We start from the raw sequence: 26,874 nt of genomic DNA on the forward strand, positions 1-26,874 counted from the left end.
AGTTATCGTGCCTTTTCGGGCCTTCCCAATAAGTTCTAAGTTCCTGAATCTTCGCACCCCTTCTCTCAGCGTGCCTCTTTCTCCTCGCCACCGCCATGCCTCCTCGCTGCACCCCTCTACCCTCCACCCAAGGGAAGGGCCAAAGGCGACTGCAGCGGGACGCTGAGGTGCAGGGCGACCGGCGCTGGTCACGGGCAGTTGCCTGGATGCACCTGGAGGGATCTAATCTCCCCCCCTCTGTCTCTCTCCGGTGACGGCGCTTCTAGTGGGAACGGAGCAGGTGGAGGAGGCTGGAGGGAGCCAGTTCTGGGGCAGTGCTAGCGGGCGGGCGAGGGTGCGGGTGCGGGGCGAGGGAAGGAGGGACCCGGGCGCCATAAGGAAACGGAGGCGCACCCGGAGCAAGGTCTCCCTCGCAGGGATCACCTTGCGCTGACCTACTTGAGCGGCGCTGCAAGGAAACCGAGCGCGCGAGCGCGAGCGCGAGCGCGAGGCCGGGCGGGGTGGGCGGGGCCGCGAGCCGCCTCTCGCGGGTGCTCGCCTGTGATTCGCCGACAGGCTCGAGCCGGAGCGTCCGCGGAGCGTGGGCGGCGGCGGCGGCGGCGGCGGCGGCGCACGTGGTGACGTGCGAGGGGGTGAGGCGCGCGCGAGCGGCGCCGCGGCGGCAGTGTCTCCGGGACGCGCGTGGAGGTCGGTTTGTCGGAGCTGCGGGGCGCAGTTTCTCCGCCGGCTGCTTCCGCGCGGCCGTACTAGCCAGCGAGCCAGCGAGCGAGTCCCCGCGATCCCTGGGCGGCGCTCCCCTCTCCCGGCAACCCCCGTGGGCCGATCGCTCGTCTTCCCGCTCGACCGCTTCCCCCCTCCGCGGCCTCGAGGCGCTTTCCGTTGGGCCTGCACCGCCCGCTTCCAGCCGCTCCCCGTCGAAGCTCCAGAGATGAGTTTTTCCATCTCTTCAGACATGAACCAGGTACAGAGCCCCGTTCCCGCCCACGGCGGCGGAGGGAGAGGGCGCGGCCGGGATCGGAACTGGGGGATGGCGCGGGCGGCCGCGGAGAGGGTGGGAGGCGCGGAGCGATGTCCCGATAGATACCCTGGGTGGGGGAGGCACCTCAGCCGCCGCCGCCCTCGGAGGACGAGAGGCTGGCGCCGCGCGGCCCCGTGCTTCGGGCGCTGCCATGGTTGCCGGGTGGCGTTGGCGGCCGCGGCGGGGACCCGCAGCCTCGGAGAGCGCTGGGGCAGGGGAAGCGGGGCGGGAGGAACACGGGGAGCCTGGGTCCAGGCGCCACGGGGCAGGGATGACCTGCCTTCCGGGAGGAGGATGCGGGGAATCTCCGTTCCCGCTGTCATAACCGATGCCTAGTGTGTGGTTCTGCCCGGGTCTGGACTCTCCAACGAGAGACCTCCCAGGACCCGGCGCGTGTGGGCGGGGAGTCGAGCCCGGCCCGCATCGGCGCCCCGGAGCCGAGAATGAGGTGGCATCGCGTCCCCGATCGCCGTGGGCCGCGGGGTCCTTTGTTCCCGCTCCACGTTGCCCGCTTTTCTTGCCAAGCGCGGGGAGAGGGGGGCGGGAAGAGGGAGGGAGCGGCTCTCCTGACGTGTCGGCGCTGAGTGACTGCGGGGCCGGCCAATCCCGGGCGGGGGTGTGCAGCGCCGGGCGCCCAGCCTCCCCGCCTGCGGACGGGCGCGCGGATCGAGGCCTGGGGCTGCAGGGCCAGCCAGCCAGTCACCGGGGCGCTCGCCCCAAGAAACCGGTGGAGAGGGTTGCACCTTTCACAGCCTTCTGCACACCTTGCCTTTGCTTACAAGCGCCCAGGAAGGTATCCGGCAGTGTCAGATTGAGAGATGGGCGTAGGGAAACTTGAACCACAAAGACTTGAGAAATGGATTTACTTTTCCCCAGCACGTCGTGCACAGATCTGTGTGTGAGACAGCTGACATTTGAAAACGATAGCGGGTAGACATCGGATGCCTAAAAGGCGCATTTTTGGTGTCCTAAAGTCTGGTAGTAATGGAGGGTTAGGACACCCTGGCCTCAAGCCGTTCTATGAGGACGTGTGTGTGTGTGTGTGTGTGTGTGTGTGTGTGTGTGTGTGTGTGTGTTGGATCGTCTGCTTGTAATAAAGAACAACTCTGGAAGCCTAGTGCTATTCGTAACAGTTGAGCATGTACAGCATGGACCAGACGGTATTTTCTTTTAGCAATTCCAGCTCTGGCGGTTGGTTAAAGGATAACAAAATACTAATGAAGTTCGTAGGCAGAGTCCTGCTGAAATTTCTGGCTTCAAGATGCCAAGGAGCAGTTAGTTGTATTTGTACACCCGGAGATGAGGCAAACACTGACTGTTTAGAATGCGATTGAGAAGAGTATGTCCCCAAGCAGACTAATCAAATGTCTATAATTTGGTAGCTGGAGTTTTGTAAAAAAGGACTAGGACTAGTGCCACTGACCAAAAAGAGACCCAGAATGGTTTTCCTTTGTATTTTCCTAATGGAGTGCAGCTCTGGTTAATAGATACTAATTTCTTAGTTTATCGTTCTATTTTTCTAATCCCCCCTTTTCTCCTCCCCCCAAGACAAAACATTCCAGGTTTTGTTTAGCTTTAAATTGGTGGAGTTTTTGGCCATTTACTTTGGGGTGGGATTTTGCAGTCCTTGCTTGAAAGATATTTCAGGTGGCAATTGGATGTGGTTTTGCAAGTAAGTGTTTTTTACTGAAAAAGTTTTCTTGTTAAGGAAATGTCTTAATCGTTGTCACTTACATCAAATACCACTAAAAATAATTTCATTGACTTTTCAACAGTTTGGCTGTATAATCAAACCTACTGAAGGAATTCTTAAAAGTTGGGGGTCCTCCAAACTTTTTGTGCTAGAGTGTAAATGGAGGAATTATGAATAAGGGAGTGATTTCTGGATATTTATTGTTGTTGTTAGGACCACAGAAAATACATGCCTATGCTCACTTCAATTTCAATTACCACCTTGTAAACGATTTCAGAACCTATACCTGTATCAATATTCTGACACTTGTGGTATCAACCCTAATGCTCAGCAGGTACCTCAGCATTATAATGTCCCAAAGCAAATTCCTCTCTCCTTTCCTAACTTTCAGGATGCAGCAAACTAAAATGACTGTTCTGCCTTTTGGGATTTTGATTTTGATAATGATGCCACATATCCAAGCTAAAATATTCTTACTGCCTTAGGATAAGCATGGGTATATAATATCTGTACTTCATTTTCCTGCGTTCATGTTTTACCCTTCCTGCAGACTATCCACACATTTCTGCTAGTGTCCTATGCTTAATTTGCTAAAATCCTTTGGTGGCCTCCAGCATTATTTAAACCTAGCATTCTTTTCTCGCATTTCCTCTCCTGCGAACTGCAATCTATTGAACAGAAATAGCTACAGTTTCTGGAATGTGTGTGCTGTCATTTTCCCTTTTTTGTTTGAGCTGTCCGTCAGGTTGGTCTGCATAGTGTTCAAGGCTGAGGAGTGGAGTTAACTTAATGTGTCATGAGCACCCCATTCCAGATTGTGCCTGCCATATGCCTGGTGCCATGAATGTTTGTGGGATGAAAGAAATACAGAACAGTGAGGTCAAAAACATGGAGCCAAGTGGGTCTGTCTGGTGACTTTTGATATGGATGGATGGTGATAGTAGTTTCATAGGTGACACTGGGAATCTATAACTTCTGGTTTTAAAAGATTCATTCATTGGTTTACTTTATATTATTATAAAGTCCTTTAAAATGGAGTTGGTTGATATTTTATGTGAGTTGACTACCCTCAAAGGATTGCCTTGAAGCTTAAATGTTTGTGATTTGCTTCAAAGTTTTAAGGATGCTTTAAAGTTTAATAAGGTTTTATCTTGCTCTTCTTTGAAGGCTGAGAAAAATGGAGGTAGGGGGCCAGGGAGAGGCAATATTGTGCCTACCTTTTCTAAACTCTTTGATAAGACCTGTTAAATTGTATTTCAGTTAAGCTCATCTTTTTGGGGGCTGTGGTAACGTGAATTTCTGGAAGTTACTAAAGAAGTTTAATTATTCATTTATAAGTCTTCTCCCTTTTCTTGAACTGGCCATATTAAGGAACTGAAGTATATTTACCAGAATATATTGTATTTGATCCCGGTTTTAATTTTAAAAGTGGGTTAGTCAAATGTATATTTTAAATATATATCAAACAAAAGTCTAAGTTTTATACTTTCACAGAAACTCTGGGATGGTGGGACTTTTGGTTTGGCTTGTCAAAGGAAAAAAGTTCTCCCTACTTTTTTATGCCACTGGTTTTTGAGCTTGAGTTTCATAGACCAAAAGTAAGATTTTTCTGTGAATTTTTGCAATAGTTTAAAACTCTCAGTTTGCTCAGTCTTACTTTAGTGAAAGCCAATGTGAATTTTTGAAAGACATGTTTTGCTATAACCCCTTCACTTGAGGGTGGGTGAGAGTAGGGACATATATGAGGAACGCAGTTGAATACAGTTTGCTACATTAACTTAAATGTTAAGTGGACTTGGACTAGCTTTTAAAATCAAGTAAGGTTGTACTTAGAGTAGACATTAAAGTGATGTTCATATTAAGGCCTTGATGTACTAGAAAATCAAGTACTAAATGTAGTGGGACTCACTCTATTGTAAAACTAATAATACTGTACAAATTCATATTCCAAGAGTTGCTCCAAAAATTCTCTAATGTGTTCTCCCAAAGGACTGAAGTGATTTTAATCATCAGATTTTGTTTTTAAAAATAAATTTCAAGTAGAACTTCCAATTTATTAAATATAAGTAGGTGCCATTTTATTGTTAGATTAAGACTAGTTTACAAATGGTGAATAAAATTTGCCAAAGTTTAAAATATTTATAAACCTCCATATATAATGTTTTTGGTTTTTCAAAGGGCACATTTTAATCATATCAACAGATTTGCAGGGCGGTTCGCCTTCCACCCTTGTTTTAAGAGCAGCTTATGAAATTAAAGTGAGGAGTTATCAAATGTGTGTGGATTGGCCTCTATATACCATATGTACAAAAATTTTCTTAATTTGAGCTGTCTTGGCAAAAAATGTTGAACAGTTTAAGATATAGTGTTTTCTATATGTATAGAGAATTGTGTCACTTGGAAAACATTTATTTTATTAGACCTGGTTTCTTAAGAAAAGCTGAATTAACTAATCTAGATAAAAGTGTAGAGCAGAGGAAATCAATATTACACCACAGTCCTGAGTCAGAAGAATACTCAGGTTTCTGTGAAATAAGACCTAAGTTACACAGTTAGGTCATATGGGATCACACTCTGTTACAGATCGTGTATGTGTTGAATTTAACACAAAAGGTTTGTTGAATTAGAACTGGACCAGACTCTACTGATTATTTACCTTAACATGATTGCTAGATTTAGAATTGTAGGTTTGATTAATGTATAAGGAAAGTTTAGGTAATTTTAAGATGTCTGTTTAAAAAATTATCCTCATCTTTCAAGTAATTTCTTAGTTCTGGTTTCCTGAATTAGTGGTGTAATAGCAGTTCAGGTGAATCTTTATATTTAAGTTTCTGGCTAAGTTGTTTTGGTAGAGGCTCTACCTTCAAGGGACCTTGAATCAAGGAAGATAAGCAGGCAACAGAAACACAACCCAGAACAGGCCAGCTGGAAGATGACACATACTTTTCAGAGAGGGTTCAGTATGTGGGGAAACTTACCTGGGGGGATTTGGAAGGGGCTCTCTGGAGCTAAAATTTCATCTGGCAGAGGTTGGATTAAGGTTATTCCAAGAAGGTACAGAAGTACAGAGCACATTTTGGGGAATAGTATATCTGGTTTGACTGTAATATTGTGTACATGTCTGGGAATGATGCCCAAGTTGCTTGCTGGCTGGTGAAAACAGAAAGATCACTTGTTTCTATGTTAAAAGGATTTAAAAAAAAATTAACCTGAGTAGTTGCTGATTAAATGGAAAATGTTTATAAATAGTCACATTATGTATGTTATTTTCTCTCTGTGCCATTTATGTCAAAATCTCTTCAAGATCACAACTTACTTTGTGTGATGTAATCTACCTAGATCAATGACATTCTGAATATCTAAAATTTTTCATTGTTACAGATTATGACGCATGATTATCACAGAAGAAATTCATGTCTATAGCTTTTAAGGACTTGATTACATCATTTCCAAGCCTGATAGTTTTGGAATCACCATTAGAGCTTAAGACACCTCTGCCTTCACTTCAACCACCTGTCTTCATACCTCAAAGAAGTGCTGAGTTTTAACACTCCTTTGTCCTTGAATTATTTAAGACATCCCAGAAATACATTTCTCACCAGTATAGAAGGTAAGTGAATATTCATGCCCAATGCAGCATTAAGACACCTTGCTTTTCTGAACACTGTACCAAGTACACTAAAAGCCTTTTATAATTTTTATAAGGTGAAGAAGCTAGTAATTGCTTGTAGTAAAAACACATTTTTCTCTTTTTCTTTCTATTTTGAATTTGAATAAGTTACTTCAAACTGAAATCTCCTATTTTTGCCTTTCTTAAAAATTGATTTTTAGAGAGAGGGAGAGAAACATCGATGTGAGAATGAAACATTGATCAGCTGCCTCTTGCAGGCCCCCTACCAGGGATTGAGCCTGTAACCTGGGCATGTACCCTGACTGGAATCCAACTGAGCCAGGGCCTATTACTGCTTTTTAATGATCCATCTTGTATAGCCCATTAGTCAGTTGTTCACAAGAAAAGGTGAAGTGGAAACTTTAAAAGAACTAAGTTTCTATCATGTATTCCTATAAGTGATTTAGGATATATGAAACCTGCATAGAGAACAGAATTTAAATTCATCTTACATATCAGTTTTTCTCATTTGTGGGTAAAGGAATAACAGTTTAAAACCTACACATGAGGACCAACTCACAGCTATCCAAGCTTTTCGTTTGCTTGTGGGAGGGGTTTGGATAGGGCTGGGTTTACATTTCTTTTCCCTTTACAACGACTGTGTTAATAGACATGGAAATGGCCAAAATTGCTGAGATACACCGTACTGTATGAGCCCTTAAAAAGACGGCCGAAGCGTAGGAGCACAGAGACCTGGGCACTCAGTGCCAGTGCTGTTTCAGTGACGCTTTTGTATGATGAAGTTTTCGTTGTTGATAGGATGGAATTTGAAAATAAAAATAATTGTGTTACTCTTTAAAATATAAAAATCACCGTTCGCAAGTAAAATAACCATTTCTTTTTGTCCTTCAGGCAAATTTATAAGGAAAAATGATTCCCAATGGATATTTAATGTTTGAAGATGAAAATTTCATTGAGTCTTCTGTTGCCAAATTAAATGCCCTGAGGAAAAGTGGCCAGTTCTGTGATGTTCGACTTCAGGTAGTTAAAACTTAATTGGGAACTTACAGAATTGGTATTTTTTACTAAAAGCCGAAAGATCTTGGATTTACTTATTTCCTCATTCATAGGAAGCATTTAATGAAATAACTTTTAAAAAGAATGATTAGCTAGAGAAGTTCGTAGTCGACAATGTTTCTGACTTTAATTCCTCATAATTTTAGGTCTGCGGCCATGAGATGTTAGCACACAGAGCAGTCCTGGCTTGCTGCAGTCCATATTTATTTGAAATCTTCAATAGTGACAGTGATCCTCATAGAGTTTCTCATGTTAAGTTCGATGATCTCAATCCAGAAGCTGTTGAAGTCTTGTTGAATTATGCCTACACTGCACAGTAAGTTTTTTGAAGTCATTCATTTAATCAGAAATGTCATCAGGAAAATCCACGTTTCTCTAGATCAGGGGTAGGGAATGTCCGGCCTGCGGGCTGTACAAGGCCCACAAAATCATTTGGTCTGGCCCTGCCAAGGCAATAGAGGTGAGTTAATTAAAAGTTTGACCAAATATAGCAGGCTAATTTTTAAGTTGATAATTTTGTATGGCCCACAAATGATGTTATAAACATCCAAATGGCCCTTGGCAGAAAAAAGGTTTCCCACCCCTGCTCTAGGTTTAAATTAAGAATCTGTTTTAAGGCCTTGGTATGTGAAATGATAAAGACCTTTTTTTTTTTTTTTTAAAATAGGTTGAAAGCTGATAAGGAATTAGTAAAAGATGTTTATTCTGCAGCCAAAAAGCTGAAGATGGACCGAGTAAAGCAGGTAGAGTACCAGAAGTAATCCACAAAGACTACTGTTGTCAGGGAGTCTTATTATTTAGAATCCATATCTTGTTATTAGTTAGTCTCAAGAACTTAAGAGTCTTCTTTTTCCTCTAGAGAACTGAATATGCTATTTTAACTACAGGTGTAGTAATGTAGCAAGGTCACACCTCCTCTCGGATAATATGGGCTAAAATCTTGTTTTTCCAACAGTCTTCTCTGGCAGAGTGTCTGTTAGTCTCTGATAGCATGAATTAAAATATTGTTTTTCTTAAATTATTCACATAACCTTAATTCTTTGCTCATTTCTTTTTTAAAAAAAATATCGGGATGATGTTCTAACCAATGGAGCTACCCAGTCAGAGCAATTCTTTGTTCTTTTATTCTTCTTGGTTTTTTAAAAGTATTACTTCTAGAATTTAACACCATTGAGAAGTGCTTAATAATTCATATGAGGAAAGGCATTTAATCCTCTATGGTGGGGGTCAGTAAACGGCAACCCTCCCAACAGCTGCCTGTTTTTGTCCAGTTTTATTTGGAACATAGCTTTCATTTTCATATGATGTATGGCCACTTTTCACCTATAGGGACAGTTGAGTAGCAGTAACAGAGGCAGTAGGCCCACAAGCCTAAAACACCTATCTGACCCTTTAAGAAAGTTTCCTGGCCCCTCCTCTATAGCACTCCTCTGCTTAAGAACCCTTCCCTGGCTTAGAGTACATAGCCCTCCGGTTAGCACTAGGTTTTCCCTAAGTAGTTGCTGTTTTTCCAAAAGTATTTCCTAATTATCTTTTGCTCCAGTCAAACTAAATTGCAACATCTACCCTACTTGCTATCTGCATTCTACACCATCATCTGTCCTGAAGAGCCAAGTTCAGATATTGCCTTCATGAAGCCTGATCTCATTATTCTAGTTGAAAATTGTACTTGTCTTAACATTTCATATGCATTAGCATAGCATTTCAGTTTAGTACTTTTTTCCTTACCCAGTTTACACATTTGTATGGCATTCTTTGCTGTTCATTATTCATATAGTATAAATTGTTTCTTCCCACTGTTAAACTTGTTCTATTATGGCAGTGATTGTTTATTCATCTTTATATCTTTACATAATGCTTATTTATTGAGTATGAAATGCCTGTTAAATAAAACGTATGTAAATACTATTTGTTTTCCAAGGTTTGTGGCGATTACTTACTGTCTAGAATGGATGTTACCAGCTGCATCTCCTACCGGAACTTTGCAAGTTGTATGGGAGACTCCCGTTTGTTGAATAAGGTTGATGCTTATATTCAAGAGCATTTGTTACAAATTTCTGAAGAGGAAGAGTTTCTTAAACTTCCACGGCTAAAGGTAAGGAGTAAAATCTATAAAGAGATATATACTACTTAGCTCCAGGCATGGAATCTTTGTCTATGTTTCAAGAAAGTGAGTGATGGTTATGAAAAAGTCAGTACATTGAAATGATAGTTATTTTTCCCAGTGTAATGATTTTCTGCCAGTCAGTTTGTTTACTTTCTTTGTTTTCTTGACTACTTAATTCTAATTCACAAGTTAGGGTAAATGCATGGAATGCAATTGGGCATCTTGACAGCTTTATTATGAAATTGAGAATTAAGCTGAAAATTGGAGGGTGAACACTGATCCATGTGTTACTGTTTTGTGTTTTTTCCAAATCCAGTTGGAGGTAATGCTTGAAGACAATGTTTGCTTGCCCAGCAATGGCAAATTGTATACAAAGGTAATCAACTGGGTGCAGCGTAGCATCTGGGAGAATGGAGACAGTCTGGAAGAGCTGATGGAAGAGGTTAGTTTTAAAGTAAATGGGATTCAACAGTTCTTAAAAATTATTTTGCTATAACATGAAGGATTCCCTTTCACTTTTATTTTATAACCATGACCCTAAAGAATTTAAATTTTGCTATAGGTACCCCTAAGCTGAGAAACAGGGGGGGTGTCCAGGTGAGCTGAATGAACTGTTCAGTTTGGTCTTCTGCTTTTCTTTTTTTTTTTTTTTTTTAATTTCTTTGCTTATTATGTGCTATTAACTTTCTTTAAAGTAGCATGTAATTTGCTTTAGAAATGGGAGGTGGTACACTGAAATTTTCTGTAGATTCTTAATTTTTCTTCACAGGTTTTTGCTTTAAAATTGACAAGTAGGTAAAAGCTTCTAATGGTTGTTCCTCCCCGTTGATTTATCTCCCCATAGGTTTATTAACAAAACTAGGATACCCAAGACTGAAGAAACAAGAAGAAACCTCAAGTGTATTGACACGTAAAGAAGCAGCAGTCCTGCCCCAGTTCTCCTAAGAAAAATCCGCTGTGGGCAGAGAACGATGATGATTTAATGGTGTTTACTCCTTTACAGGATTCTTTAAAGCTTTGTGTTTTTCAATGGTGTTGTTCATACGTAGTCACTCAACTTTGGCGTTTAAAAACCACGCAAAGAAAAAAATTAATGGAGAAATACTGGGAATTAAAATAGGCAGATGGAACAGTGGAGTGACTTTGAGTTTATCCCTCCACTTAAGCCTTTCAGGTTCACTAATGGCTTACCAAATCTGTTAGACCTTTAAAAATACTGTCATCATTATGTTCTGAAAAGGCTAACAGGCGATCTTTAAATTAATGGTTTTCCACTTTAAAGTCAGATGCATTCGCCATGTATTTGCATCTGTTAAAGGAAGCACTCTACAGCTTGTTTGAATTTTTGAATTTGTTTTTCTTGACATTGCCTATAGGACAGAAATATGTTTATGCAAATTAGACCACTTATCCTCAGAGGTGTAAACCATATTCAGTATTTTATTGTAAATATGTATACTCTTTAAGACCTTATATATTGTACTAGTGCCTTTTTTCTTAATGCTATATAATAGAAGCTATGAAAAAAAAATGAAGATTTCTTTCATGCCAATCAAGCCAAGGACTCTTCAGCCAGGATTAGAAGATTCTGTATTTTTTTATTTTTAAAATTTTTACACCATGACATGTATTTTCTTTGCTTCGGGATCCTGCCAGAGTAAGATGTCAAGAAGCTCAAGAAGCACACTGGAGGTTACCTTGAGGCGGTTGTGTGATCTGCGGACTAGAAGTGTAGCCATGGAGACAGTAGCCACATGGGTGTTCTGTTGCTGTTTTGCAGGTTCAAACCTTGTACTACTCAGCTGATCACAAGCTGCTTGATGGGAACCTACTAGATGGACAGGCTGAGGTGTTTGGCAGTGATGATGACCACATTCAGTTTGTGCAGGTACACATTGCACATCTGAGGTAACCTCAGGTTGAAATTTGATTAGAGCATTTTATAGTATACTGAAATTTTCCTTTAATAAAGGAAAGTGGAAGAATTTCACTGGTATGACTGGACAGAAACATTTTTGGGAGAAAACAAGCATACCTTTGAGTTACGACCATTTTTGCCACATAAAAAAGAATTCAATTAACTCAACAAATTAGGAAACCCCATTTAGAATTTTTCTCAATAGCATTTAAAAAATAGTAAGAAAAATTGCAAATAAGATTAAGCAATGTAGAAGTTATTTAGTTAGAAAAATAGTTGTTTGCAACAGGAATGACAATTAAATAGACCAAATTTTTTTTAAAAATCTCAGATGTAAACTTTTTTAGTTTATGGACAAATAACAGAGAAACTTGCACAAATCCTAAGTGTCACATAATGATGAACACACAAGTTTAAATACTACACGGGTCAAGAAGAGAAGATTTCTAGTGTTCTGGGAGTTTTCTTCTTGCCCCTTCTGTATCACTGCTCTACACTACCCCCAAAGGAAACCACTATCCTCATCCTAACTTCTGAAACAATAGGCTAGTTAGCCTATGTTCGAAGTTTACATACCTATAGTATGTATTCCTCTTTTGGCCTTTAGCTCAACATTGTATTTATGAGGGATAAAGTAGGCAGAGAGGACCCAGTTTAAGGGGTGTTCTCCTTTAATGATTAGAAGACAAATGATCAGGTGTAACCTGTAAGGTGGTGATGTCAGGTATTCTGTGTTAACGGCTGAATATCTTTATTTTCAGAAAAAGTTTTGGGTGTGAAGTTAACATTTTCCAAAAGAACTCTTTGAATAAACAAAGGTTGAATGCCTGTGTGACAGGCCCTGTGTTAGATATGGGGACATAAAAATGTGTAAGAGACCGTTTCTACTTGTAGGACCTTATAGGAGTAGGTAAAACAATACAGACTTATAAGACTTATCTACTTTAAGGTATAAAGGTAGGGCTTAGTGGAGTCAAGAGGAGAGAAACTGGGGAAATTTCACAAGAGTCATGGAGGATTAGAAGAGTCTGCATAGCAGATAGAAGTGTGTCAGATAGCAAAGAGTCTCCAAGGATGATACACTTGGAATTGCAGGTCACAAGACGGGATGTAGGTAAATGTCACCTGTATGGGGCTTATACTTTATCGTACAAATAGTGGGGAACTTTCAGAGAATTTTAGACAAGGGAATAAAATGATATGAACAGATGTATTTCACAACAGCAGAGGGGTGGGTTAAATTATGGTATTTCTATAGACCAAAGATCTGTGTATTAATCATGTTTTAGGCAAATGTTTAACTATCAGGTGGTAGCCTGTGGATTGTGGGATTCCAGCTGATTTGTGTTTTTTGTAACTTTACAAAATGATTGCATTAAACTTTTATTTTTATAACCAGGTACAGAAGGTAGATTAAAGCTCATGAGACTAATTTGTATAGGCACGAAGGAAAAAGGATGGACTCTAGACATTTATGGTTAGAAAGGTTGAGACTGTCGTTTTTTATGATTGTTCAGATGAGGAAAATTAAGAATTTGAGAGTGAGTGGGATTCTGACACATGACTCCTTAGGAGGTAGTGCCATGAATAGAGATCATGAAGGAAAAAGAATGAAGGGACACACTAGGCTTCAGGAATAGGGACAGAAGTTGAGTAGCAGCCATTAGGAAGGTAGCACAGCCAGAATCACATAGTGTGTTAAAGGCTGGTTAACCCAGGAGGAGAAATTTTGAAGAAGGACCAAAGTGTCTGCTGCAGAAGTCATGGGAGAGAAGGTCAGGGATACCTCTCCTACATTAGTTTTAGGAAACCACTTACTAGTAACCCTTGAGTGGTTGTAATTTCCAGAGTATTAAGGTTAAGAAACCCGTAGCGTGAGAGGCTGAAAAGGAAACAATCCCCAGAGGCCACCTCTTGGGCAGACAGAGGCGAAGAAAGCATGGGCCAGTGAGTGGGCTGGGTGGTAAAAGTAGATGTGGGAAAGTCTGAAGTTAGGAGGAATTATGTTTAAAATAAATAGAAAGGTGTTAACCAGCATTTCTATATAAGGTGTGTTGATTCTAGAACACCAGCAGTCTTCATTGTTACTGCACTTTCTCTCACATTGGTTTTCTCTCTAAACATTAGAACAGTTTTCTCGGTGTGATAAAAACCCTTAACGTGAGCAAGGTCAATTTGTGATATTTTGGATCCCTTCTTCCCAGGTTGGATGGGGTTTTATGTGCCTTATAATTCTAGTACCAGAGGGCAGTCTGTCATAGTAGAAAGAGTGGCTTTATACTTAGAATTCCTAATCTTTATTTTAGTTGTTACTGCCTTAGGCAATACATATTTTCTCCAAGTTTCAGTATTTTTATCTATAAAATGGGTAGGTAGTATTGCCCTCATTGGAGTAAAAGAGATGATGTGAAAAAGTGCCTAATGATACCTAGGAATATAATACATGTCCATATGGAATTTAGTAACCATTTACATGGTACATTTTGTACCCTTTCTCAAAATAGTCTACGTATGCTGTAACCACACTTGCTGAAGGGCGCAGACCAAACTTCAATCGTTTTTTCACAGCTTTAAGTAGCTCCACAATCTTTTTCTCTATTGTTACATGGCTTTTTGCTTCCACTAGAAATAGCAATTTCCATTAAAAATTTTACCTGCCATGAGACTCTGACCCTGGGGACCAAAATCAGTGGATAGGCAGACTTGGCCAGACACTGAAGGTGTAAGTGGTACCTGTTCTTTTGGCAGCTCCTCTCAGGGTAGTTAGTGTTGACTCTTCCAAGTCTCTGTGATCATGTCGTTTGGAAGTGTCATAGGCTAAAGTAACTGGAAGAAAATCATCAAAGGGAGCTCACACATGAGAACACAGTGTAATTCTCTTACTATCATATGAAAATTTGCAACTTTGCCCATTTCTCCCTCCTTTAGTGTTCCTGGGTATTCTACTTTAGTGAATGGTTGGCTCTTTTAGTATTATTGTTTCATTTCTGATTACTATTTTGTTTGTTTTGATGTAGTTTTATTTGTCTGGAAAACCGCTCTATAATACCTATAAGGTAGTCCTAAAGAAATATACTATTAAGTGTTTCTTGTATTTACCACTTTTTTTCCTGTAAAATACTTTGAGAGACTGGATGGATATTATTTATGTCTGCTCACTTTTTGCTGGCATTGTGTGAACATACCAGTGCATACGATTTATTTAGGTGTGAGTTTCATGAAGACAGTGGGTTAATGTGTTCTCAGTTAATTCATGCCATTTTAAATTTATAACTTCTTTTAGACTATTCTGTACTTAAGAATAAAGAGTATGTGAGTTGATGTGGGTTATGGGGTGGAGAACTTCCTTTTTTTCCCTCCATTAAGGAATTGATACTTGACCCACAATATATTTCTTAATTGTTTGAATTGAGCTTTTCCTAACCAGGCAATTTGTGTAGTTGTTACTAAATGATGGAAACATACCTGTAATTTGTGCCAGTTGGAAATGTTGGTCTATGCTAAATTTAGGCATTCTATATCTGTCATGCATAGGTGAAGGATACTAAGTGTTTTTTCAGTGTTGTGAAATAGCAACACAGGTACACCAGGTATGGTCTTTGGCTAGGTTTCTGTAGCTGCCTTTTGATTTTGCAGAAAAAGCCACCACGTGAGAATGGCCATAAGCCGATAAGTAGCAGTTCCACTGGATGTCTCCCTTCTCCAAATGCCCCGGTACAAAGCCCTAAGCACGAGTGGAAAATCATTGCTTCAGAAAAGACTTCAAGTAAGTGCATTATACTTACAATAGTGTCTAAAATGTAGTTATTTTTTTAAGGAGTGGAACCATTTTAGTACTTTCAAATTGAGGAAAAAACTCAGAAGCAACTAAGTTTGGAATACAATAGCAGATTGTTCCTGCCTGGAATCTGGAGTCCAATTCAGGATTGCATAGCAGCCAAATGTAATAATAATTGCATCCTAAGCATTGACTTCTTGTGCTTTTACAGATAACACTTACTTGTGCCTGGCTGTGCTGGATGGTGTATTCTGTGTCATTTTCCTTCACGGGCGAAACAGCCCACAGAGCTCACCAACAAGTACTCCAAAACTAACTAAAAGTTTAAGCTTTGAGATGCAGCCTGATGAGCTGATAGAAAAGCCCATGTCGCCTATGCATTACGCACGGTCTGGCCTGGGGACGGCGGAGATGAACGGCAAACTCATAGCTGCAGGTAAGAGCAAGGAGGGTGATTTCTTATCGGAACCTCCAACCAGCCAAACCTTCAGCGGGCATTTTACACTTTGTGACATGCATACTTTGGAAGAGAGGGTTTAATATGCCTTCTTGCTTGGCACTCCACTTTACCACACTGTAAGACAACAGAGAAATAAGTAAATACTGTTGTATTGTCTAACCTTTGGCGTAGTGTCTCTGATTCTTAAGAAACACTATAAAGTGGGTAAATTGTTCTAATTTTCAGACCAACACCAAGCCATTTAGTCATAATGATACCTATAAGCCCTTAATTAAGAAACAAACTAGTGGGGCCTTATAAGTTTGTGGATAAAAATTATTTTTCTCGCTGTGCTGATTACTTCTAAGCCATTCTGGACCAGAAACCCTCATCCAGTTTAATATTGTAAATGTAAATCTTTATGGTTCTTTTTTTAGGGGGCTATAACAGAGAGGAATGTCTTCGAACAGTTGAATGCTACGATCCACATACAGATCATTGGTCCTTCCTTGCTCCCATGAGAACACCAAGAGCCCGATTTCAAATGGCTGTACTGATGGTCAGTGCATTATGTTTCAGGAAGAAGCAATCCTTATTTGGCTTTTTCTCATAACTTGAGAATGGCAGAAATGCTCATCTCTCACTTTTGGTCTAGGGCCAGCTTTATGTGGTTGGTGGATCGAATGGCCACTCAGATGACCTGAGTTGTGGAGAGATGTATGATCCAAACATAGATGACTGGACTCCTGTTCCAGAATTGAGAACTAACCGCTGTAATGCAGGTAATAACACTTTTCTCCTAAGATAGTCAGTGTTTAAATGTGACAAATTATCAATGTGTAACCTTATTTTATACTCACATAGGAGTGTGTGCTCTAAATGGGAAATTATACATCCTTGGTGGCTCTGATCCATATGGTCAGAAAGGACTGAAAAATTGTGAAGTTTTTGATCCTGTAACGAAATCATGGACAAGCTGTGCTCCTCTGAATATTCGTAAGTTCACTTTTTCCCCCTTAAAGTTGTTCTTTTTGTTTTTTCCTAAAAAGACCTCTGAATCAATAGTACGTGTAGTACACACATTTTTGGGAGATATAATAATAATTTTGGTTTGACTTGATTTTATAGGTAGACACCAGTCTGCAGTCTGTGAGCTTGGTGGTTATTTGTACATAATTGGAGGTGCAGAGTCTTGGAATTGCCTGAACACCGTAGAACGTTACAATCCTGAAAATAACACTTGGACTTTAATTGCGCCCATGAATGTGGCTCGACGAGGAGCTGGGGTAGCTGTTCTGGACGGTGAGTATTGGGGTTTGGAGAGGTGAGGAGTAGGAAATGGCAAAAGTTTGTTTTAAAATTCTAAGAGAATGTCAGTGACAACTATATGCTTGTATAATTAAGAATTCAGAAGCTGCCATCTTTTCTGATGCAGTGGGGATTGGTGATTTCTTTTTTAGAAATGCCTTTCTTTATCAGAAACTCAGTACTTGATATAAAGTAAATATGTCAATTTTGATAAGTTCACTGAGTTAAGTTGTAAGTCATTTTCTTTCATAAACCATACTCAAAATGCATTTTGAAGAGTTTACTTCTTTAGAGCAAGAATTTTAAAGTATTTGATTTGCAAATCATCTAGATCTAGTTTATTTTTCTAATTGTCTACTTGATACCTAATTGGAAGTAAAACTTCTAGACTATTTTTAAGAGGTCTTTCCAAGGCATTAAACTTTTAAGTTTTTATACAAACACAGCTTTCTTTTCATATGCAGTATATTTACATACAATTATTATAATGAATTTTACATTGTTTTTGGAACAAAAGCAGAATATTAATAAGCTTGTGGCTCAGCTGGTGAAAAGTATGATCTGTAGCCTCTATGAGCCTTCTCAATTATTTTACAAGTACAGCAAGCCCTTCAAATAACATTTCTTTATAACATAAATGAGATGCCATAGGAACTCCACTCTTGTTTATAGCCTATGGTAAAATTACTTTCGTTAAATGTCTTTCACTTAAAGTCCTAGAACCTATTAACAACATTAAGTGAGGACCTAATTGTTTATGGGTGCAGGTAGGAATGATGAATTTGAGAATCTGTAATAAAAAAAATTTAAGTAACAGAAGTTAATGCTAACATTTTGTTTGAAAATGTTAACTGCTCTGCATGTATATTTGAAAAGTCATAACTCTCAACTTTGTTTCCAAGAATATATTTCTTTACTAAAATCATTTTATATAATTGGAAAGGGTTCAGTTTTCTGAAATCTGCTTTTCTATTACTTCTTTTAAATTTTAGTTGTTACACACTAGACTAATACAAAAGTTCCAGTGCACAGAACTATTCTGGTTTGCAACTTACTAGTTGTGTCTTTAGGCAAGTTGTCCAACTTCTTTGTGCCTTGTTTCATCTGTGAAATGGCAATAATAGCAACTACCACATAGAATTGTTGTGAGAATTGCACTTTAGTTAAATGTTGCCCTCCCCTTAAATTGCCTAAGTTCCGTGTGCAGGTGGTTTTTATTGGTTTTATTCTATCTATATCCCCCATCTCTAGAGAGTGCTTGTCACCCTAGTGGGCATCCTATATAGTAAAAGCCTAATATGCTAAGTGTCCAGTTGTCCATTCACCCAATCAAAGCATAATATGCTAATGATATGCTAAAGTCACTCCACTGTTTGCTATGACATGCACTGATCACCAGGGGTCAGATGCTCCTACCGGTGGGTTAGCTTGTTGTCAGGGTCCAACCGAACGGGACTGAGCAAGACAGGCCCGACATGCCCTGGAGCCCTCCTGCAATCCCTCCTCAGCTGGCCAACCTCCGGCATCCCTCCCTACCCCGATCAGGCATCATTGGAGTCCCTCAGCCTGGCCTGCACCCTCATGCAAACCATGACCCCTTGGGGGATGTTGGAGAGCCAGTTTTGGCCCGATACCTCAGGCCAGGCTGAGGGACCCCACTGGTTCACGAATTCATGCACTGCAATAAATATTTCTGACAGAATGAAGAGGCATTTCTAAAACTACTGATTTTAGCAGATTTCAGGGTTCTCTCTTTATCTAGACTTATTTATCTCATTTCTCTTTTAGGAAAACTATTTGTAGGTGGCGGCTTTGATGGTTCTCACGCCATCAGCTGTGTGGAGATGTATGATCCAACTAGAAATGAATGGAAGATGATGGGAAACATGACTTCAGCAAGGAGCAATGCTGGGATTGCAGCTGTAGGGAACACCATTTATGCAGTGGGGGGATTTGATGGCAATGAATTTCTGAATACTGTAGAAGTCTATAACCTTGAGTCAAATGAGTGGAGCCCCTATACAAAGATTTTTCAGTTTTAACAAATTGAAGATTCTTTCAAACTAACAGGCTTAGTGATGTAATTGTGTTTAGTAGAGGTACATTTGTGAATAAGGAGGGTGGGTGGGTCTAGAGGTTGCTCACAGCAACACAAAGCTTTTGCATATTGCATATTATTAAACATGCTGTACATACTCTTTGTGTTATTGGGAAAGGAATGCAAAGTTGAAGATCTGTTTTGTGTATTTTTAGGGCTACTTTGGTTATTTTACTTTTTGGAACTTGTTACTGTAAAAGAATAAACCAAGAATTGATTGGGCACATCATTTCAAGAAGTCCCCTCACCCCCACATTTGTTTTGCCAATTTGCACATTAAATGGCTTTCCTCAAATGTGTATTAGGGCAAGAGGGGGTAGAGTATTAAGATCTAGGCATTTGGGTTTTTTAAGGGCCCTTTTTCAATAACTGGAACACTCTATAACAGAAGATACTTATTTAACTAGATGGCAATGACTTTTTCTTATTAAAAGAAAGCTGACATGCCTACCAAGATTTAATCTTGTATGATTGCCTTCTATAACTTTTTATATTCTCAGCAGAGTGCTTTACCCGTTGAAGTAGGATGTGGCACATTCAAGTTACTGAAGTAGAATGGTAGACTTAAAGTATGCAGAGGGAGGTGTTTGTTTTACACAGCAGAATGCAAGGTTCGGGGCTTTTGCCTCAGCCACAATAATATTTTTGAGAATGAAGTACCAATGTTTATTTGAATGGAGCTGCTGAACAGTAACATAGCTGTAATTTTTATTTGAAATACTGATTTTAAATATTACTTTTTGAGGGTATTTCGTATAGCAAGCCACTTAATATGTAACAGTAAAGAACAGTGACATATTTTATCTTATAATTCCTGTTTTTATCATTAACAAAATCCCAAATGGCAGCCCTTGATTTGTGAGAACAATTAATTTAAATTGTATTGGATTTATGAATGCAGCCTTTATTAGAACTATGTTTTTGTTCAGTTTTTCTATTCATATAGATAAATATTGGTTGGGTGACTTGGTATCTAGTATGTAGTGCTATACATATAACTTACGGTGCCAAAATTAGCACATCCAATTGCCTGCTGCTGATGCAAACTATTAAAGGTACTTTGCAGGAAATCTTTGCACCATGGGATTAATATGCAAATGTTGTTTGTGTGCTCATTCATTACTGAAAGTCCTGGGGAAACTTATTTTTTCCAATAGCAATGAGCTTAAAGTGTTTGGGAAAAAATATTCACCTGTCATCTTACATCTGAAATAAGGATTGATGTAAGGTTTTAAGGTTTCTTCTCACAGAGAGACACAAACACTACATTAAGCTAGTGTTTTCTAAACTAAAAGAGGCACACAGGAATCTAATGGGCCAGCTGGGACAAGATGACTATCCAGTGGTAGCTATTCTGGGTTAGGAAGTAAATGAGGTATTTTCTGCATATTTCACTGGCACTTTGACACCTTCCCTTTATCACACAAAAACCATCAGGAAAGGAAGTCAGTTCACCTAGAGGCTAGTTCCTGCCTGTATCTATTGTTGGTTGTTCTGAACTAAAACTAGGTTGGCAAATCTGAGCCCAATGTGATAACTTCTTTTTTTAATGACTCTGTATATGTTCTATTTAACACAGGAAAATTAAGTTTAAGCAGCAAAATCTTTGAAATTCTCAGTTCCTAGGTAACACTTAAATGCAAATAATATGTGAGACTACTTTGGGTTAAAGTTTTCCTCCATTACCATTGATGCCAAATAGGTATTCTGGTGGCTAAAATATGTTTTTCAAGTATGTTTTGAATATAAGAAGCTTCCAATTAAAATTTTTTAACAGTATGGGTTTTGGAGTGATTTAGAAATAATATTGATAATAACCACAGTTGCAGTTCGTTTGTCATAATGCATAAGATGTACTAGGTCCCTAAAACAGTAGCACAACTATAAAATACCTGTTTGAATTAACAAAACAATTGGTTATACCTGGTATACCTCAGGCATGATATTTTTGTGTGACTTTTGAAGAGTTTTTATTTTTGGCTTGTATGCCATAAAAGCTTTACCATTACTCAACGTGTTTTAGAATTTCTTACATGATCATATTTTTGAGGAGGAGCCCCTGGATTTGGGAACATGATATAGTGCTAAAATTCTTGCTTAATACCTATAATCTCTCTGGGCCTCAGAATTCTTAAAGTTGAAGTAGGCAAAAGAGGAAGTACAATTAGGGTATTTTTGCAGCTCCAGAGTTACCTTTAGAAAAGTATGAGTCACAGCCCAGCCAGTGTTGCTCAGTGGTTGAGTGTCAACCTATGAACCAGGAGGTAACAGTTTGATTCCTGGTCAGGGCACATGCCCAGGTTGCGGGCTTGATCCTCAGTAAGGAGTATGCGGGGGGCAGCTGATCAATGATTCTCATCAATGTTTCTCTCCCTCTCCCTTCCTCTCTGAAATCAATAAAATATTAAAAAAAAAAAAAAAAGTATGAGTCACAGAAAACTAGTGTCAGGCATTTATTTGTATCCTACTATGTTCCAGAAAAGGATTTGAAGAGTCTTTTTACTAAGACATAAGATACAAGGTAAATTAACTGGGTGTAAAAGAGAACAATAAGCAAGGAAACACCAACATATGAATCTTAAATAATAGGGCCAAGCCACAAATTTGGTCCCATAAACAGGAGACTTGTTAAATAAGTCATCCATGAGAAAGGATATTCTTCCATTTGCTACAACATGGATGGACCTTGAACACATCATGTTAAGCAAGACAGGTCAGAGAAAGACAGACACTGTAATGATAACACTTACATGTGGAATCTAAAAAGTTTAACCTGTAGAAACCAGTAAAATGGTGATTAGCAGGAGCGGGGTAAGAGTGGTATGTTGGAGCATACAAATTTGGCAGCAAGTAGCAAATAAGCCATAAAGATCTGATGTAGAGTATAATGAATATAGACAATATAAATTACATAATGTGATAAATATAACTACACAGCAATCATTACAATATATAAATAACACAATACTGTACCTTAAACTTACACATTTACATGTTAAATTTACTCACTTTTTAAAAATCAAAAAAGATCATCTGTAGGTTAAAAAGAAATTACGTGAAGCACCAATATCCTTCATAATAAATCCTTTCTGAAGACTCTTAAAGTGAAACATTGATCAACAAGTAGAGTTTATGGAGAGGGATATACTCATGAATGCCACAGATTCTTGAAATTAATAGATGGCCAACAAAATATTTAAACTTCACTATTAATAGCTTCATCACTTGTTGGAGGTTAAATAAGAATGAGAAGCAAAAGCTCAATTATGAAACGGTATGTACAAGGTTGGTATCTTGTGAAAACAGGAGAATCTAAAAAGGACATACATTTGAACTGGTGGCTAAGGGATTGATAAAATTTTAGCCTTTTGGAGAAAAGAACAAGATACCAAACTCAAATGAAAATGAAACTTATGAAATGAAGTGAAATATCCAGCAATTTAAGAATGGGGTTGCTATATTAAATGGAAGGCATCTATCAAAGGCTACTTGCAAGTCATGAAAAGATCCATCTTTTACATTACGCTAGTGTTTTCTAAAACAAAAGTATCAAGTCTTGAAAGGCACAGGGCTTGAAAACAACAAAAAAAGCATCTGATAAAGGATTTGAATCCAGAACTCTCAAAACAATTTTTAAATGGGCAAAAGATTTGAATAGACACTTCAAAGGAGATAAATGGGTTCCATGAAATGGAACATGAAATTATGCTCACTATGATAAATCACTATGAATATGTAAAAAGCAAAATGTCACATTAAAACAATAATACCAAATTCTGGTTAGGATGCAGAGTAACGAACTCATTATTGGACAAATCAGAAAATGTAAGGTCACTTTGGAATACAGTTTGGCTGTTTCTTAGAGAAATACCCTATAACAATAATCCCATTCCTAGGTATTTATCCAAGTGCAAGGAACCCATGTTCACACAGAAACCTGTGTGAATAAAGCAGCTTTATTCACAATTGTCAATTAAAACTGAAATATTCTGCCCTAACCGGTTTGGCTCAGTGGATAGAGCATCGGCCTGCAGACTCAAGAGTCCCAGGTTCGATTCCGGTCAAGGGCATGTACCTTGGTTGCAGGCACATCCCCAGTGGGGAGTGTGCAGGAAGCAGCTGATCAATGTTTCTCATCGATGTTTCTAACTCTATCCCTCTCCATTCCTCTCTGTTAAAAAATCAATAAAATATATTTTAAAAAACCTGAAATATTCTTCCAACTAGTGAATGAATAAATTCCACTCATACAATAGGATACTACTTGGGAATAAAAATTGAAGTACTAATACATGGATGGATTGCAGGAGGATGCTAAATGAAAAGGCAGCCTCAAACGGCTCTATTTATAGCATTCTGGAAAAGTAAGTTGGAAAAGTCTAGTGCAAAGTGGTGCCAGGAACTTGGATAGGATAATCCTCATGGATGCTTCTCATGAAGTTATCACCAGCTCCTCACTACGACATAGCCAAGAGTATAAAGTAGGCACCCCTTACCCTGGTGTGACTTTCCCCATCAGTCCACTTTGGTTCATGGCATGCATATGATGGCTTCTGCTCAAAATATAATAGCCATACATATTAAAGAATGGAGATTTTAAAACCTGAAGTTGCTCTTCTAAAGATCTACTTATTCATCAAAACACATGTCTGAAAGCAACCTGCAGATTCAATGCAATCCTTATCAAAATACTAATGGCATTCTCAGAACTAGAATAATCCTAAAATGGCTATGGAATCACAAAAGCCCTGAAATAGCCAAAACCATTTTTTTTTTTTTTTACTATATATTTTTATTGAGAGGAAGTGGGAGAGAGTTAGATAGGAATATCAATTGGCTGACTTGCACGACCCCCACTGGGGATGAGCCCGCAACCTGAGCCTGTGTCCTGACCTGAAATTGAACTGTGATCCGGTTCATAGGTTGATGCTCAACCACTAAGCAACACTGGCCGGGCAGCCAAAACAATGTTAAACAAGAACAAAGTTGGAGGTACCACAATCCCTGATTTCAGACTACAACAAAACCACAGTAATCAAAACGGTATGGTACTGGGACAAGAAGACACTTAGATCAGTGGAGCAGAACAGCCCAGGAATAAACTTGCTTATATGGTCAATCTATGACAAAGGAGGTAAGAATATACAATGAAGAAACAACAGCCTCTTCAAAAAGTGCTGGGAAAACTGGACAGACAGATGCAAAAGAAAAAAAAAACTGGACCACTTTTTTACACTTACACAAAAACTAAAACTGTATTAAAGACAAAGTATGACCTGAAACCATAACGCTCCTAGAAGCTAACACAGGTAGTAAACTATCTGACATTAGCCTCTATAATTTATATGTCCCTCAAGCAAGGGAAACAAAAGCAAAAATAAACAAATGGAATATTACTCAGAAATAAAAAAGAATGATATCTTGTCATTTGCAACAACATGGATGGACCTAGAGGGTATTATGCCAAGTAAAATAAGAAAATACTGTAAGGTTTCACTTGTATATGGAATCTAAAAAAAACAAATGAACAAACCAAACAAAAACAGACTCATATAAATAGATCATACTGATGGTTGCCGGGGGGAGAAAAATGGGGAATGACTGAAAAGGTGAAGGGGAACACAGTAATACTGTGACAAGTGTGCACAGTGACAGACAATTACTAGACTGACTGTAACAAAATTAAAGATTAGAAGAGAAGGCAGCAAGGAGGGGGGGAGGGGGACCTGACATTTCAAAGAAACAAAGACTAAAAAAGTTTAAAAGAATGTTTCTAAAAATAAAAAAGACCAAAAAATCCCAAACCTAACATTAGAAGAAAACACTTTCACAGATCAATAAAATTTAAGAAATGTTGAACTAATTGACAAATTAATGCACAAAGTAAAAGACACACAGACTAAGGTAAAATTAAAATGCACATAAATAAGAGTGAAATAGGAAGTAGCAGTTAATAGGAGTGAAAAGAAACGCTCTGAAATGCATAACATAGATTAAAAGACAGGATAGAAAGACAGGGAACAAAGATGAGCCGAAACCCAACAGTAATAACCAAAAGCAGCTGATGGATTAGGACCTGAAAAAAATTCATTTGGTCCACGGGAAGGGATGTTTTGGCTCCTGAGGAGCAGAGGGCTTCTTCCCCTGGTGTAAAGCAGACAGCACTGTGAGCCCCAGCACTTCGGGTGCGAACAAAGCTCAGTGGATCCTGCACAGACTACTAGTGAGCATTGTGAGTAGGTTCTCTTTATAATCACACCTTGCACACATTCAGAAATACAATTTGGAAGTAAAATGAAAAGTTAAATTTTACTAAAAATAATTTATTACTTAAAAAAAGCATTTATAATAGAATACCAAATTAGGTTTAATTTACTAACAAAAGCATAATATACTCCAAAAAACAAGGACTTCCAACTCGCAGTATAAGTAAATAAGTCAATTAAACACTTGGTTTACCTAGAGGCAAACGTCAGTCACTGCCACCTAATCCCATTACCTCATGCTGCTTCACATGTAAGGGGAAACTGTATAGGGGTCTCCCTGCTCCTCGCTAGAAATGCACCGTTAAGTGACAAGCCTAGGGCAGAAGAAAGGGTGCTATTGAAAGTTGGAGCAGAAGTGACAATTCTATTTTCAGCACCTTGGGGAAGTGGAAGGGATGTGCATTGCATTCACCAGGTCTACATGGAAGATGCTAATCATAAAACAGTCCAGGGTAAGATTTCATTTGTGGAATAATGGTGAGTATGGTCATGTCCTAATTTTTTCTTGGAGTTTGGAAGTGTCCCTGATCATGTAACCATATATTCAGGGTTGAGAGAGACGCTAATGCTGTGCCTTCTTCAGGGGCCACAATGGCTTCTGCCCTAAGGTGAAAAGCAGCTCTCCTTTCCTTAAACATTCTGGCTCAGTATCAGGAGTGGAGGTAGGAAAGTATTGTCAACGTCAGAAGAGTTGAGTTCACAGTTTATCCCACAACGGATGCATTAGGCTTTTTAGAGAACCTCAATGAGACTGTCAGTAATAAGCAATCACCTTTTTATACAAATGAGATTTCTTACAAGTCTCTTGGGTTTGGCTCAAAAGGTTGAAAGCTACTCTGTTGTTCTTGAAGACAAATGCAATCCTTTCGAGTTACCAGATTAGGTCCTATCATTGAGCATGTCTTCACTCCACCCCCTGCTCTTGGCCTCCATATACACAGATGCATTGCACTGCTGCATGGCACGCTCCATCTCAACCAGCTGGCGGCATCCGATGGTTAACTTTTCCCTGGGGAATAAAGAAATGTTAAATCACTGCAAGAGAGCTGGTCAGGTAAATGAAAAAACTTCAGACAACAGGATAGCGCTGAGATTTGAAATACATTATTTGATATTTGAGAGAGAAGAATACCAAGAGTTACAGTTTCTTAACACAGACAAAACATGGGAGGATAAGCACTTAGAATAGTTCTCAGATAATCAACATGAAGATCTTGATCCTGGAATTCTGGAAATTGGCAGACCTGCTATCAACAAGCCAAATTGGATGCTTAAAAAAAGTCCTTTGTATGGTTTCTGAAGGACCTCTCCCAGATGTTGGGCTGATGTTAACATGTTCTAATCTGAGTGGTAAGCAAGGCTGGGGGGCGGGGAAGTAGAGCACATATTTTTGTGTTGTTTAGTTTGAGAGTTAAAGAACAGGTAGACTAGAAGATTCTAAGAGAATGCTTCTCGCTAGGAACAGACACTAGAGAGGGGATAGGAAGACAGGGTTTCAACTCTTAAAATTGCTTAAATAAGTTATCTAGCAGTTAAATGAATATTTATTATTCGAAACCAGA

The 26,874-nt window shown here is 39.3% G+C and overlaps 3 protein-coding genes across 5 annotated transcripts in view; 1 reads left to right on the forward strand and 2 right to left on the reverse strand.

The window, feature by feature from the left end:
- Positions 1-222: 222 nt before the first annotated feature.
- On the reverse strand, positions 223-1,356 carry LOC118673268 (verprolin-like). The gene has a single exon (XM_036343862.1). It carries the CDS (start codon positions 1,339-1,341, stop codon positions 223-225), a length of 1,119 nt encoding a protein of 372 aa, XP_036199755.1. The 5' UTR covers positions 1,342-1,356.
- On the forward strand, positions 822-20,825 carry LOC118672658 (influenza virus NS1A binding protein). Its single transcript, XM_036342223.1, has 15 exons — positions 822-961; positions 6,093-6,321; positions 7,234-7,362; positions 7,545-7,714; positions 8,066-8,141; positions 9,320-9,493; positions 9,822-9,947; positions 11,286-11,393; positions 15,060-15,189; positions 15,413-15,637; positions 16,078-16,199; positions 16,296-16,422; positions 16,505-16,636; positions 16,769-16,942; positions 18,737-20,825. Exons 3-15 carry the CDS (start codon positions 7,252-7,254, stop codon positions 18,988-18,990), a joined length of 1,929 nt encoding a protein of 642 aa, XP_036198116.1. The 5' UTR covers positions 822-961; positions 6,093-6,321; positions 7,234-7,251; the 3' UTR covers positions 18,991-20,825.
- Positions 20,826-23,217: 2,392 nt separating this feature from the next.
- The window catches only part of SWT1 (SWT1 RNA endoribonuclease homolog), a 66,309-nt gene continuing 62,652 nt past the window's right edge, over positions 23,218-26,874 (reverse strand). For 2 of the 3 annotated variants that reach the window (XM_036344627.1, XM_036344628.1), the window contains exon 19: positions 23,218-26,321. In XM_036344627.1, the coding sequence (XP_036200520.1) occupies positions 26,192-26,321 (130 nt within the window). In that variant the 3' untranslated portion in view covers positions 23,218-26,191. The remainder of the gene's footprint in view (positions 26,322-26,874) is intronic. The other variant, XM_036344629.1, reaches the window with a different exon arrangement.

Source organism: Myotis myotis, unplaced genomic scaffold, assembly GCF_014108235.1.
Source record: "Myotis myotis isolate mMyoMyo1 unplaced genomic scaffold, mMyoMyo1.p scaffold_m19_p_18, whole genome shotgun sequence".
In the NCBI taxonomy this organism is placed as follows: Eukaryota; Metazoa; Chordata; class Mammalia; order Chiroptera; family Vespertilionidae; genus Myotis; species Myotis myotis.

Coding starts and splice junctions, on each gene's coding strand:
- LOC118672658 (XM_036342223.1), top strand. CDS start 7,252: ATGATTCCCAATGGATATTTAATGTTTGAAGATGAAAATTTCATTGAG. Junction 9,494..9,821: donor TTAAACTTCCACGGCTAAAG/GTAAGGAGTAAA, acceptor TTCCAAATCCAG/TTGGAGGTAATGCTTGAAGA. Junction 16,943..18,736: donor TGGGGTAGCTGTTCTGGACG/GTGAGTATTGGG, acceptor TTTCTCTTTTAG/GAAAACTATTTGTAGGTGGC.
- LOC118673268 (XM_036343862.1), bottom strand. CDS start 1,341: ATGACAGCGGGAACGGAGATTCCCCGCATCCTCCTCCCGGAAGGCAGG.